At 41.7% G+C, this 15,851-nt stretch overlaps 1 protein-coding gene across 1 annotated transcript; it reads left to right on the top strand.

Annotated features, from left to right (window-relative positions):
* The first annotated feature begins 9,429 nt into the window (after positions 1 to 9,429).
* Positions 9,430 to 15,594, top strand: LOC128690498 (transient receptor potential channel pyrexia-like). Its single transcript, XM_070089775.1, has 3 exons — positions 9,430 to 9,670; positions 12,173 to 13,778; positions 14,022 to 15,594. The coding sequence occupies exons 1-3, from the start codon at positions 9,430 to 9,432 to the stop codon at positions 14,419 to 14,421; spliced, it is 2,247 nt and encodes a 748-aa protein (XP_069945876.1). The 3' UTR covers positions 14,422 to 15,594.
* The last annotated feature ends 257 nt before the right edge of the window (positions 15,595 to 15,851 follow it).

Below are 15,851 nucleotides of genomic sequence, written 5' to 3'. Positions count from 1 at the left end.
GAGTAGTGCACTGAGGAGTCTGTGGAGACAAAGAATGCTATCCATGAAAGCAAAGAGGGGAATGTATGAGAGCATAGTTAAGCCAACACTTTTGTAAGGATGTGAGGCATGGGTTGTGAATGTTGCAACAAGGAGAAGGCTGGAGGCAGTGGATGTGTCATGTCTGAGGGCAATGTGTGGTGTGAATATAATTCAGAGAATCCATAGTTTGGAGATTAGGAGGAGGTGTGGGATTACCAAAACTATTATCAAGAGAGCTGAGGAGGGGTTATTGAGATGGTTTGGACATGTAGAGAGGCTAGAATGAAATAGAATGACTTCGAGAGTATATAAATCTGTAGTGGAGGGAAGGCAGGGTAGGGGTCAGCCTAGGAAAGGTTGGAGGGAGGGGGTATAGGAGGTTTTTTGTGCAAGAGGTTTGGACTTCCAGCAAGCTTGCATGAGCACGTTAGATAGGAGGGAATGGAGACAAATGGTTTTTAGGACTTGCAAGGTAACAGTTATGAAAGGATTCAGGGAAACCGGAGATGGGAAGTTCAGTGCCGGCACTCTGAAGAAGGGTAGATCCGTGTGTGGCTTGAAAAAGCCCACTGTGTGGGTGAAACGTTGTCAATAAAGGATCACATTATACTGCATTTGTGTTTATATTTCCAAGGGGTGTTAATGTTGCAGTTTTATAATTGCACTGTAGGTATGCCTCTGAAAAGACAGTGATGGAGTGAATGATGAAAGTTTTTCTTTTTTCGGGCCACCCTGCCTTGGTGGGACACGGCCGATGTGTTAATAACAAAAATAATAATTATGTAGTAACTTATCATATTTCTTAATTATATGGTACCTAATTATGTGGTGCCTAATTATGTGGTTCATAATTATGTATTCACCTGGAGTATACCATGAGTGTTCCGACGGTCAACGCCTCCACGCCTCGGTCTGTGACCAGGCCTCATGGTGGATCAGGGCCTGATCAACCAGGCTGTTACTGCTGGCCGCACGTAATCCAGTGTACGAATCATAGCCCGGCTAGTCAGGTACTGACTTTAGGTGCCTGTCCAATGCCTGCTTGAAGACAGCCAGGGGTCTATTGGTAATCCTCCTGATGTATGCTGGGAGGCAGTTGAACAGTCTTGGGCCCCTGACACTTATTGTGTTGTCTCTTATCGTGCTAGTGGCACCCTGTTTTTCATTGGGGGATGTTGCATCGTCTGCCGAGTCTTTTTCCTGTGCAAATTTGGTACTAGTCCCTCTAGGATTTTCCAGGTGTATATAATCATGTATCTCTCCCTCCTGCGTTCTAGGGAATACAGGTTTAGGAACTTCAAGCGTTCCCAGTAACTGAGGTGGTTTATCGCAGTTATGCGCGCAGTGAAGATTCTCTGTACATTTTCTAGGTCAGCATTTTACCTGCCTTGAAAGGTGCTGTTAGTGTGCAGCAATATTCCAGCCTAGATAGAACAAGCGACCTGAAGAGTGTCATCATTCGCTTGGCATCCTTGGTTTAAAAGGTTCTCATTATCCATCTGTCATTTTTCTAGCAGATGCGATTGATACAATGTCATGGTCCTTGAAGGTGAGATCCTCTGACATGATCACCCCCCCGGGTCTCTGACATTAGTTTTTCACTCTCGTGTGGTTGGAATTTGTTTTATACTCCGATAGAGTTTTAATTTCCTCACTTCTTCCATAACTAAAGGCGCAATTTACAAAACAACTATAAACATTGTAATATAGGTAAAGTGCTAATGAACAATTTGATTTTTAGTAACATTAGACATCTTCAACTATTTGCAGTAATTTCTTAGAATATCATAGATTTAAAGCAGCGCTACGAATTCTTACTTAAGTAACTCCAAAGATATTCATATTTAAGAAAATACCACAGATGGTTATTAACTTTGAGTAAAATCACAAATGCATTATATTTTTTTTATGTAGATTGCGTCAACAATTAAATTGCAGATAATCTGCTTATAAATCCCAAATAAGAGTTAGTTTCCGTCACGTGAGCCTCGAGGGAGTGTAAGGGGCAGCATGGAGATAAATAATGAACTTCGATATTTATCGTCCGATTTCTTTCATTTTTGGTGTACGATAAGAAGAATCTTCAGAGTATATTTTGCCCAAGTTTCAATAAAGATAGCCCAAAAAACAAATGAAAAAAATAATGTTTACCAAAAATCATATATGGCAAGCCCTATGCATCAAGGACCACAACAGTGCCACTGTCACATCTGCAGTGAAACTGCTGAAATGATGGATAATGAGAACATTCAAGACGAGAGATGCCAAACCAATGATGATCCTTTTTAAATCACTTGTTCTCTCTAGGCTGGAATACTGCTGTTCATTAACATCCCCATTCAAGGCAGGTGAAATTGCAGATCTAGAGAATGTACAGAGAACCTTTACTGCATGTATGAGTTCCATTAAACACCTTAACCACTGGGAACGCCTGGAAGCACTGGAAGATTCTGGAAGGACTAGTCCCTAACCTGCGCACAGAAATCACTCCCTATGTGAGGGAAAAGTTCAATAGATAGGAGTAGTGATATAGTAACAATAGTTTAACTGCCGGCTGCTTGTTAAGGTAGGGTCAGTCTAGCTCCGGCTATCCCTTCCCCTCCTTCTTCACCCCCCCCCCTGAAAGGTGACGTGTGGGGCTCCGGTCCAAACAGTAATCACTAGACTCACAGCTCCCAGCACTACTGTAAGTACATGCCTGCCTTGTATTCTAGTGGATTTATTGGTTGAAAGCTTCACTTTTGACCAATAATAAACTTAGTCCTTTCAGTCTTGCTCTAAAGTTGACTGTTGTAATAATCACCATATCTTTTAGGTATTGTACTTATCATGGAGAGTGATTTCTTAAGCAGTGGGTAACCTGTCTATCTTTCCACCTTGGATGACAGAGAGGGTCACCTGCCAATCAACGAGTAGAACTGATGGAGATGGACTAACGTCCTGAGACTTCCCCTTTTTGGATTTAATTACCTGTGCACCTGTATGAAATTGCAGGACGTAACCCCTCATCATTACAGCGGTAAAGAACCTGCTTTCCTGTCATCGGGATAGAATACTCGCAGCTATACTGTGAAGAACTAGCCAGTGGGTTGTAACCAACACCTGTGACCCCCCCCCCCATCATCAGCAGCGGCTACGATTTCAACAACACGCAGTGTCACCAACACCAGACACCCAAGTTTTATTTATATTAGCGTTGAATTCAGATATCATTTATATTTTTCATTTTTCATTTTCTTTAATGTAGGATCAATATTTCATATTTAAGTGTTTTATATTTTATATTTTCTAAATAATAAAGTGTTTATGTTCGTCAGTTTTTATTCTTTTTCTATACATTAATTTTCCTGAGGAGGAGCCAGTCTTAATAATACTGACTGAAGTTGTTACAGGGCTGAGTAAGCTTTCACACCCTATAAATGCAAAAGACTTGGCAGGCGATGTAACATACCATTTTACTGATAAATGAACATAGACAACCGGTGTAAAAAAGCACGCCTGGTATATCTACCCGCACTGAGAATCGAATGCAGACCCTCGTCGACTGAAGCGGGAGCTTCAGCGATCAGGTCACTGGGCACCATACTATTCATTAACTTTGAGTAAAAATCACAAATGCATTATAATTTTTATGAAGCGAGCACCAACAATTAAATTGCAGAGAATCTGTTTATAAATCCCAAAAAAAGAGTTAGTTTCCGCCAGAAGGTGAACTTCGAGGGAGTGTAAGCGGCTTCATGGAGATAAATAATGAACTTCGTTATTTATCATCCAATTTTTTTCATTTTTTGGTGTAAGATAAGAAGCGTCTTCAAAGTATATTTTACCCAAGTTTCAATAAAGATAGCCAAACAAACAACTGAGAAAAATAATATTTACCAAAAATCATATATGGCAAGCCTTAAGCACGTACTAGCACTGCGGGAAGTTGTTTTAGCACTATCTACTTATAAAGCGTTGCTAATCCGAAGGTCTCATGAAACTAATTACTAATTACTGTAATTTATACTATCGTCATTCTTAAAAAATATAAAGTTGATATGGCTTCGACATTTTGCAAAATATCTGCCTTTTACCCCCACACAAATCAAAAACAATTTGTGATATTTTAAAAATGATTTCACCAGCCAGTAAAACAATCATTGTTTTATATTGTCTGTGAAATTCATTGCATTTTTATCATTGTTAATAACAGTATTGCAAGAAATAAATGAAAAAGTCACTTCCAAAATTTTGACGACAACAAGCTCGCACCGAAAAAAAAAAATCCCGAGAATATAGCTTCTTTTCCAGTTGTATGGTGCAAACCATACCACGGGCGGGATTTGAACCCGCGGTTAGAGAGTCTCAAAACTCCAGACCGTCGCGTTATTACGATTTCGTGAGTCATGTTGACGGCAGTGAGGGGACTTGAGCTAGAGTTCGTCACGGCCACGCTAGCTGGAGATTCATCTGTAAAAACTTGCATTTGTGGTCACAGTGTTGCCTATGCTAACCTTCCTATGGTGTAGAAATATACGAATCTTATTGTGGCTAGCTGGTCCAGTGGCTAACGTGACGGTCTGGAGTTCTGAGACTCTCTGACCGCGGGTTCAAATCCCGCCCGTGGTATGGTTTGTTTGCAATCGTGTCATTACGATTTCGTGAGTCATGTGTGAAAATTTGTGTGGGCTGCCTCCAAGTGAGTCACCTACCCTGGCAAACTCTGTTGACACCGAGCTCTGAGGTGGGTACCTCAGCCTCACAAGTGGCTTATAGGACAGATTTTCACAAATGATTGGTGTTGCAAGAAAACTCGCCTGCATGCACGTATAAAGGACTAACTTACTTGGTGTTGCAGCATCTATCCTGATCTTCAACTTCCCTAAGCTTAGCCTTAGCCCCTTTGGACTTCCCCTCAGAAACCACATGCAACCGGGAGCTTTAATTCCTGCAATATTCAATCATTATTAGTGACCTGCCTGCACCTCAGAAATTCCTATATCCAAGAGGGTAAGTATCCCCTAGTATAACTATGCAGACATGGACACTAGCTTCCAGACTGCCCTGAGACACTGATACTTACTGGGCATGCACTGCCTGTTGCACACCGGGCCCACAGATCAACTCACTCACAATCTCCCCAGACACTGGCCAGAAATCTACGAGATATAGTGGAGGTCTTGTCTTACTGTATGGGCCTGACAGAGGAGGTCATCTACGGTACATTGTGGTGCCTCTATCAGATTTCCCCAGGTCTCAAATGTGAAGACACGTGGGGGGTGCCGTCTGCTGATCACGGCACGTCTTGTCCAGTTGGTGTCTGTCTTAAGAAGAACGAGCTGGTCTCTCTTCCAGATCCTCATCTCTTCGTTCAAACTAGGGCTGCCAGTTCTCCCTAGCTAACTTATCCTAGTGTTTGCCTACATTATCGGCCTATTACTACCTATGTTAAGGTCTTAGGTCTACATTATTACTATCTACAGTTGCCTTAGTAAACCTAATATTAGTGTACTAACAGTAAAACTACCTACTCCTTCCCTAAAGGGTAAATCTATAAATTAAATAAATGCCTACCAACAATCCACGCCAAATGGAGAGAATGCTGTTTGTTTGGGAGGGTTTAAGGGCCAGCCAGCTCAGCCGTCCCATTACGGCCATGCTGGATCTGTCTTGTGGAACTTTAGGGACCAAATAAATTTCCACATCATGTATGGTGCATTTCGAGTTATATCACAGTTAGCCCTGTAGTACAATCCGTTTTCTCTAATACTCTAAGTACTCAGGCAGTGATAAGAGGACGGGAAACTATCCTGGATAATCTAGAATTAATTTGATACCTCCCTCGGACCGCTCGGTATTTCGCCAAATATTATTCATTCTGGAGTATTTACCATGTTTCTATGTCATTTATATTGTTTATTACGTCATATTAAATCAATTGTGAAAGGTAAATAAGCCGTGGTGTTGATATTATCGTAATAATAAAATATATTCCCCTCCTATCTTCAACAAAAATAGTAGGTCTGATGTAAGCAATTATAGGCCTGTTAGTATACTCAGTATAATATCCAAAATTCTAGAGAGATCGGTGTACTGTCAAGTAGTTAAGTACCTTAATGACAACAACATTCTCCATAGCTATCAATCGGGCTTTAGATCTTACTCAACTGACACCTCCCTAATTAATCTGATGGATTACCTTAGAACTGAAATGTCAATGGGGAACCTCATAGGTATGGTAACCTTAGACCTGCAAAAGGCCTTCGATACTGTCAACCACAATATATTATGTAAAAAAAACTTCAAGCTATCGGTATAGGTTCTGTAGACTGGTTTAAGTCCTACCTTAGCAACAGGAGACAAATTGTCAAAATCAACAAAACGGAATCAGAACCCCTGCCGATAGCATGTGGAGTTCCCCAAGGTAGTATTCTGGGTCCCTTATTATTCTTATGCTATGCCAATAACATGCCTGTCAGTGTCAAGTGCAAACTCCTACTGTATGCAGATGACAGTGCTCTGTTAGTGTCAGGTAAAGACCCACAAGATATTGCTAATGTTTTAACACTGGAACTGGAGTCCTGCAGCAAATGGTTAGTAGACAACAAACTATCATTACACCTAGGGAATACTGAAGCCATTCTCTTTGGCACGAAACATAAACTGAGAAGGGTGGCCCGGTGGTCTGGTGGCTAAAACTCCCGCTTCACACACGGAGGGCCCGGGTTCGATTCCCGGCGGGTGGAAATTCCGACACGTTTCCTTACACCTATTGTCCTGTTCACCTAGCAGCAAATAGGTACCTGGGTGTTAGTCGACTGGTGTGGGTCGCATCCTGGGGGACAAGATTAAGGACCCCAATGGAAATAAGTTAGACAGTCCTCGATGACGCACTGACTTTCTTGGGTTATCCTGGGTGGCTAGCCCTCCGGGGTTAAAAATCCGAACGAAATCTAAATCTAATAATTTTAATGTCCAGTGTAATGGGGAGCCTATCACTTTGGTTTCATCAGTAAAATATCTGGGAATCCCCTTTGATCCATGCATGTCAGGAGAATTGATAGGGAACAGTGTAGTAAAGAAAGCGAATGCCAGACTGAAGTTCCTCTATAGACAAGCACAGTGTCTACCTACTGAGGCTCGCAGGACCCTATGTCTAGCCCTTATACAATGCCATATGGATTACGCTTGCTCTTCATGGTACTCTGCCTTGACAAAAAAACTGAAAGATAGACTGCAAATCACGCAGAACAAAATCGTAAGATTCATCCTGGGGCTGGGACCAAGAGAACATGTAGGCCAGGATGAATTACAGCAGTTGGATATGCTGAATGTTGAAGACAGAGTAAAACAACTGAAGCTAAATCATGTTTATAAAATTACTCACAAACAATGTCCAGAATATCTTGCTGTCAATTTTGTCAAGGTTGGGAACCAAAGCAATCATAGTACTAGGGGGAGAGATCACAACTTTGTAGTACCCACAGTCATTGGCCAGGCTTCAAATACCTTTTATTGTTCAGCAATAAAGGAATGGAACAGACTACCCGCACATGTCAAAGCCAGTCATAGCATGAACCAGTTCGAGAAGACTGCCAAAAGGTGTCTGATGAATGTAGCTACAGAAAGGGAGGGGAATGATTTTTTTTTATTTTTTAGCTAACACAAGTGTAATTTTACCTTATTCCTAGTAATGACCTCGTATTGTAGATAGTCTTAATAGCCCTCGTGTAGTAGATAGTCTTTTAGTATAATAATAAGATGTTATCTTCATTATAGAATAATAAGAATCTATTATAACCTTTATATTATAATAACAAGGTAAAAGGACCCCAATGGAAATAAGTCACTCTGTCTGACTTTTTTGGGTTATCCTAGGTTCTCTACACATATGCTGCTATGTATGATAATCTATGTAACTGTATTTGTGTATACCTGAATAAACTTACTTACTGCCTCCCAAGACTCAGGAATTCCGCTGACGTAAGCAAATGTTCGCAGATGGCTCCTGATTGGCTCTCAGACTCTGTATTATCTTCACCCACTCTGTTATGATGGCAAATAGTAAGTTTATTCAGGTATTCACAAATACAGTTACATAGATTATCACACATAGCAGCATGTGTAAACAACCCAGGATAACCCAAAAATGTCAAAGTGACTTATTTCCACTAGGGTCCTTTTAATACTCCTTTTAATTGTCAATTATTATATTATAAAGAATAATACAAGAAATAAACAAAAAAATCGAAAAAAAGTGAAAACTGACATGAGAGCCGGCATGCTACCAGCGGCGGTGTCACCCCGCATGTTATAAATGACTGTAATTCGTCGTAAGTATGTCATACAACAATAATTCTTGTACCAGGGTGTTGCCAAGGAGATAAGCTATTTTTTTTATATGATTAGCTCAATTTTTTGTATTTTTTCGTTGATTTTTTTTCATTCGCGCGCCGCACACCTAATGCGGTCCCGCTAACCAATTTCCCTGAATCCCTTCATAAACGTTGCTTAATAATGTGGCGCCTAATTATGTAAAACCTAATTATGTGGTACCTAATCATGTTGCTCTAAAAATATGTGGAGCCTAATTATGTGGTACTTAATTATACAATTAATTTTAAAGTTCCTATTTTACTGTATTTAATTTTATGGTAACTAATTATGTTGCACATAACTATATGGTATCTATTTATGTAGTAACCTATGTGGTTCATAATTATGTGGTGCTTAATTATGTGGTTCATAATTACATATTTAGTTTAATAATCTTTGAAAGAGTTCTAAGAATGAGCATTGCAAATCAGTTGGACTCCCAGAAATTGCACAACCTAGGGTAAAATGGTTTCAGAGCGGGTCGCTCCTGCCTCTCGCAATTACTGGATCACTGATATATGGTCTTAGATGCACTGGAAAACAGAATGCAGATGTAGTATACAGATTTTGCAAAAGCCTTTGACATATGCGATCATGGCGTAATAGCACACAAAATACGTGCTAAAGGGATAGCTGGCAAAGTAGGCAGATTGATCTTCAGCTGTCTAACTAATCGAACACAAAGAGTAGTGGTAAACAGAATTAAATCGGAAACTGCCATAGTGAAGAGCTCTATTCCACAAGGCACAGTACTCTCCCCTATCCTGTTCCTCATTCTCATATCAGACATAGACAGAGATGTAAACCATAGCACCGTATCATCCTTTGCAGACGATACTAGGATCTGCATGAGTGTTATCCATTGAGGACACGGCAATTCTCCAAAAAGATATGAACCAAGTTTTCCAATGGGCAACGGAGAATAATATGATATTCAATGAGGACAAATTCCAAGTACACCGTTATGGAAAACTGGAGGAAATAATAGCTAGGACTGAGTATACTACAAACTTAAATCACACAATACAGAGGTAAAACAATGTGAAGGACATGAGAGTGGTAATGTCCGAAGATTTCACCTTCAAGGACCACAACAATGCCACTATCACATCTGCGAGGAAAGTGATAGGATGGATAATGAGAACATTCAAGACAAGAGATGCCAAGCCAGCGATGATCGTTTTAAAGTCACTTGTTCTCTCTAGGCTAGAGTACTGCTCTCCGTTAACATCCCCATTCAAAGCAGGTGAAATTGCAGATCTAGAGAATGTACAGAGAACCTTCACTGCACGTATGAGTTCCAGCAAACACTTTAACTACTGGGAACGCCTGGAAGCACTGGAAGATTCTGGAGGGACTGATCTCTAACCTGCACACAGAAATCACTCCCTACGAAAGCAAAATACTTGGAAGGCGATGTAACATACAGCCAGTGAAAAGTAGGGGTGCCACTTGTACGCTAAGAGAAAACACAATAATTGTCCGGGGCCCAAGACTGTTCAACAGTCTCTCACCAACCAAAAGGGGAATTACCAATAGACCTCCGATTGTCTTCAAGAGGGAGCTGGACAAATACTTAAAGTCAGTGCCAGATCAGCGGGGCTGTGGTTCATACGTTGGACTACATGCGGCCAGCAATAGCAGCCTCGTTGATCAGGCCCTGATCCACTGGGAGGCCTGGTCGTGGACCGGGCCACGGGGGCGTTGATCCCTGGAATGCCCTCCAGGAAGACTCCAAGCAGTAATTAAAGACAGAATTTAGAGTAAGCGTGCCAGAGGCACTCTTACTCTACAGTTATAAATCTACAACATTAATACCCCTCATTCAGAGCGCAGGCACTATACTTTGGACTTCCATGACTCAAGTCTGGCTAACCAGTTTCCCTGAATTCCTTCATAAATGTTTCTTAATTATGTGGTGCCTAATCATGTAAAAAAAACTAATTATGTGGTACCTAATTATATCACACTAAAATATGGGGTTCCTAATTATGTGGTACCAAATTATGTCACACTAAAAATATGGGGTTCCTAATTATGTGGTAACTAATTATATGCCTCAATTTTACATGGTGCCTAACTTTAAGTTAACTAATTATGTTGTGCCTAATTATGTGATAACTAATTATGTTGTGCCTAATTATGTGATAACTAATTACGTTGTGCCTAATTATGTGGGAACTAATTATGTTGTGCCTAATGATATGGTGCCTATTTATGTGGTAACTTATATGGTACATATTTATATGTGTACCTAATTATGTGGTTCATAATTATGTTTCTAGTTTAATAGCCCATTATAAATACATAATTTACAAAGCATTTACAAGCATTGTAATATATTTAAATTACTAATAAACAATTTTATTGATTTTCTTTAACATCAGACGTCTTCAGTTATTTGCAGTAATCTCATAAGTCATCATAAATTTAAAGCAACACTACAGATACCTATATATTTAAAGTAACTCCAAAGATACTATTTAGGGAAATACCACACGTAATAATAATAATAATATCTTTAATTACTACAAGTTTATTTACTTGTAGGTTTACATTCCTAGCTGACATCAGTGACATACTACTATATAGAAAGGCCCTTGCTATGCAGAGCATTTCAGGCAAATTACGTCCTTGTCCCAGGATGCGACCCACACTGGTGGCCTGGTGGTTAACGCTTTCGCTTCACACGGTGAGGGCCTGGGTTCGATTCCCAGCCAGAGTAGAAACATTGGACGTGTTTCTTTCCACCTGTTGTCTATGTTCCCCATCAGTAAAATGGGTACCTGGGTGTTAGTCGACTGGTGTGGGTCGCATCCTGGGACACTGACCTAAGGAGGCCTGGTCACAGACCGGGCCGCGGGGGCGTTGACCCCCGGAACTCTCTCCAGGTAAACTCCAGGTAAACACCAGTCTACTAACACCAAGTACCAATTTTACTGTTGGGTGAACATAGACAACTAGTATAAAGAAGCTCGCCCAGATCAGCCGGGCTGTGGTTCGTACTTTGGACTGCGTGCAGGCAGTTATAACAGCCTCGTTGATCAGGCGCTGATCCATCGGGAAGCCTGGTCATGGACCGGGCCACGGGGCGTTGATACCCAGAATGCCCTCCAGGTAGACTCCAGGCAGGTAACTAAAGAGAGAATTTAGAGTAAGCGTGCCAGAGACACTCTTCCTCTGCAGTTATGACTCCAGTCTAGCTAATGAATTTCCCTGAATCCCTTCATAAACGTTACTTAATTATATTGTGCCTAATTATGTAAAAAAAACTAATTATGTGGTACCTAATTATGTTGTACCTAATTTTATAACTCCTAATTGTATTCGGTTTAATTTTACTGTAAAAATTATGTGGTAACTAATTAAGTTGTTCCTAATTATATGGTACCCATTTATGTGGTAGCTTATTATGTGGTACATAATTATATGTGTACCTAATTATGTGGTTCATAATTATGTACTCAGTTTAATAACCCGCCATAAAGACAGAATTTACAAAACTACAGACAATGTAATATAGTAAAATTGCTAATGAACAATTTTGTTGATTTTCAGTAACATTAGACATCTTCATCTATTTGCAGTAATTTCTTAGGTCTTCAAAGATTTAAAGCAACGCTACAGATATTTATATAACTCCAAAGATACTAATATTTAAAGAAGTAGCACAGATGTTCATTAACTTTGAGAAAAAATCACACATGCATTGTAATTTTTATGTAGATGGCATCAACAATTAAATTGTAGAGAATCTGCTTATAAATCCCAAATAAGAGTTAGTTTCCGTCAGAAGGTGAGCGTCGAGGGAGTGTGAACGTGCAGCTTGATGTCTTGTTCCAAGCTGTGGAGAAGAAGAAGCTGCAGCAGCTGCGGGAACACCTTCCTGGGGCTCAGAGCTGTGTCAACGGGCACAGCGGCGCCTTCTATATCACTCCTCTACACGCAGCTGTGGAACTGGGTTGGACAGAGGGAGTCCAAGAGCTGCTCCTTCAAGGAGCTTCAGTCTGCAGCAGGAACCAGTATGACCAGACTCCACTGCACTACGCTGTTGCTGCCAAACAAGAGGAGATTCTCGCCCTGCTCTTAGACAATCGTAGTAGTGTTGGAGCCATCAACCTGCATGATATGAGAGGTACGTCTCCTCTCCACGAGGGAGCAGCTAGTGGCAGTGTAGCAATAGTCAAGCTTCTGCTGGAGAAGGGTGCAGTGGTCGCTACCAGAGACAAGCAAGGAGAGTCACCTATGCACAAAGCTGCCAAAGCTGGAGCTTTTGGAGTTATGGTGATCTTGCTTCAACATGGAGCCGACCTAAGAGAGAAAGATTACAGAGGCGTGTCTGCCCTGCGCTGGTTGATGCTCACTAGTCCTGACGGTCTACAACACCTCCTGGACCACCTGCTCATCACAAGTGTGGCAGGCAACAGGCGCTCCCCAGTTACCTTCGACTTTTCAGCACTTGTCACTAACTCTGGCACTCAGCAGTGCCAGCTACTCTCGTATTTTATTGAAACTGACAACTGTGACATTCTCGCCCATCCTGTGTGCCATGTCTTCCTTCTGATCAAGTGGAAAAGAGCAAGACTTGTTTTCTTAGGATATCTTCTCTATTTTATTATTTTCGCTTTTTTAACGGGTTTGTTCCTGTTTAACCGGCTGCTCTGGAGTAACCGCGACATAAACAACCAAACTACAACACAGCAAAACGAAACAGCATCCATTGATCCCTCGTCTGATGACCAAGGTCAAGTTTTCCCTCTACCTGACCTCTGGATGAAAGTGTGTCTGTGTATACAGATTCTGATACTAACAGTTAGCCATCTGAACCGCATTAGACTCAAAGGACTCGCATATGCAAAAGCTCCATCCTTTTGGCATAATACTGGTTTAATTGTATGTGTGTTAAGCTTAATTGCGTCTTCTTGGCATCATGGACCTGCCAGTATCGCCCCCTGGGAGCACCACATTGCTATCATAGTCTTCCTTCTTCTGCAGCTGCAGTTTCTTCTCATCCTTAGGAAGTATCCTTCACACGGTCTCTACGTAGCTATGTTTATCAGAGTGGCAGAGAACTTCCTGCGAATATTTTTCATCTACAGCACTTTGCTTGTGTGCTTCTCTCTAACACTGTTCCTGGCCTTCAACATGTACTATCATAAGGACCCCGTCTACAAAAGTGGTTCGTTGCTGTTCCTTAAAAGCTTGACTATGATGGTTGGCTCAGTGGACGTCAATAAGAGCGTGACAGATCAGCTTGACCGTCTACCCTACACCAGTTACATCATCTTCCTGCTCTTCATCCTGCTCATCTCCATCGTGTTGTCCAACTTGCTGGTAGCTCTAGCAGTCAGCGACATCAGGGAGCTCCGCGCCTCTGCTCACCTCATGAGACTCGGAAGGTAGCCGACTAACTCATATTTACTCAGCTCATATGATCTAACTTAGTCATTAACTAGAACACCTCTCAAATAAAAGGGGGGAACGCATTTCTGATGGTAAAGAGCTTTGTGACTAATAAATTCGAGTTTCCCCTTTCATCCTCGGATCAAGTTTAATTGCCTCCCATTCCCTAGGTACTGCATGACTCTTATGTGTTCTTGATGATAACGTCTCATTAATTACTCACGGTGTCAATATTACAGCATGGTGGACGCCATCGGGAATATCGAGCAGCTGTGTGACTTCCCTCTGCTGCGTCACTTGGCAGACTATTGTCGTCTTGACACCCGCGCCTGCCAGGTGCGTCTCTGGCCCCAGCACGATGCCAGACAACCTTCAGTAGTGGTGGCGGAGCGGGAGGCTCACTCGGGTTCTCCACACTCGAGGTTGCACTGCTGGACCTGGCTACTTCACCGCCTCCACCGGCATCGCTACGAGATCCACATCCCCGCTACTTTACAGGAAGAGATACTCAACAGAATTACAGCCAGGGAATACGTCAGTATAGATTCTGATATGAAAGATGGTGAGCAGGATGTTAAAACTATCTACAGTGAAATTATGAGAAGACTGAAGGCTATTGAAATTGCAATCTCCCGGTAATTCCTCAGTTATGTATAATTACGTATTTCTGTACTTAATAATATGTTTAATACGAGCACAGTTTTGCTAAATATAAAATGTTGAAGGTGGTATACTTTTCTAGCGTCGAATTCTTTAACTTAAGTATAATACTGAGAGGCTGATGATTAAGACACATGTGCAACAGTTGGGTATCTTTATTGATGTAACGTTTCGCCCACACAGTAGACTTCTTCAGTGAGATACAGAGGAGTACTGAGAAGGTACACTTGCTTCTCCTCTAATTCCATTACTTTATCAGTCTCCCAGGTCTTCTTGTTTATCTTCCCAACATTCCTCTTCTTCACATCATTCTCACAACTGAGCTGAAGCTGTAGGAATTATATGGCGCTTAAGAAATGGAAGGAACCGGAGGTAATCAGGTTTCATCCAGTGAAGGATAGTGTGTGATCTTTCCCAGCATCAGTGCACATCTTCCTGAAGGATAGTGTGTGACCTTTCCCAGCATCAGTGCTGGGTTGAAGATAACTCTTGGTAATACTTCAGAGATGATGAAGTTGTCTTTATTTTCTTCAATCATTTCTGAAGTGACGGTGGTAGTAATTAATTGAGTAATATTTCAACGAGGAGTTACATTTACATATTTTTACTTTCATATTTAAAAAAATAAAAAACGGAGACGTATTTTCAAATTGCATCAATAGACGTCTCAAGATACTCCCCAGAGAGGGAGTCAAGGCCGGGTCACCACTACTTGGAAAAGACCCGGGTCGGGAGAATACCGGCGAATTAAAAAAAAAAAAGGCATGCCCAGCCCTTCTAGGGTAGGATAGGTGCCTGAGTCAGAGCTTGCAGCTCACAAGACTGTCATTCCCATTAACCCCCTTGGGGCGGGGATGGCAGACCAGGGAGGCCTAGCTTCTCCCTACGAGCCCTGTGAGGGCGGGGTATGTGGCTAGGCCTGGGGACAGTTGGTCCCAAAGATGAGGGGGTTCTTGTACCTCCTACCATGGGAGACTTAGGTCTCAGACACTCCCTAGACAGGGAGCCAAGGCCGGACCACCACTTGGAAAAGGCCCGGGCCGGGAGAATACCGGTGAATCTTTAATAATAAATAATAAAGGTAAACTTTACCAGTACGTCCTTAAATAACAAAAAAAGGCACAATACCGTGACTGGAACGATACACAAATAACCCGCTTACCACGACGTTTCGGTCCGACTTGGACCATTTACAAAGTCACACTGACTTTGTAAATGGTCCAAGTCGGACCGAAACGTCGTCGTAAGCTCCTCTCTTCTATGTGCGGGTTATTTGTGTACAGTACGTCTTTATTTTGGAATTACGGATATAAATAAACAGCTCCTGGGCCCAAGTATGACACAGTAGCGACACGTGTACCTCAGGCAGTGTAGTCCCTGAAGCTGTGCTTATATTACACACTTGTGTC

Source organism: Cherax quadricarinatus, chromosome 29 (genome assembly GCF_038502225.1).
Source record: "Cherax quadricarinatus isolate ZL_2023a chromosome 29, ASM3850222v1, whole genome shotgun sequence".
In the NCBI taxonomy this organism is placed as follows: domain Eukaryota; kingdom Metazoa; phylum Arthropoda; class Malacostraca; order Decapoda; family Parastacidae; genus Cherax; species Cherax quadricarinatus.
The sequence above is the reverse complement of the archived record's forward strand: the minus strand, read 5'-3'. Positions and strand labels throughout refer to the sequence as shown.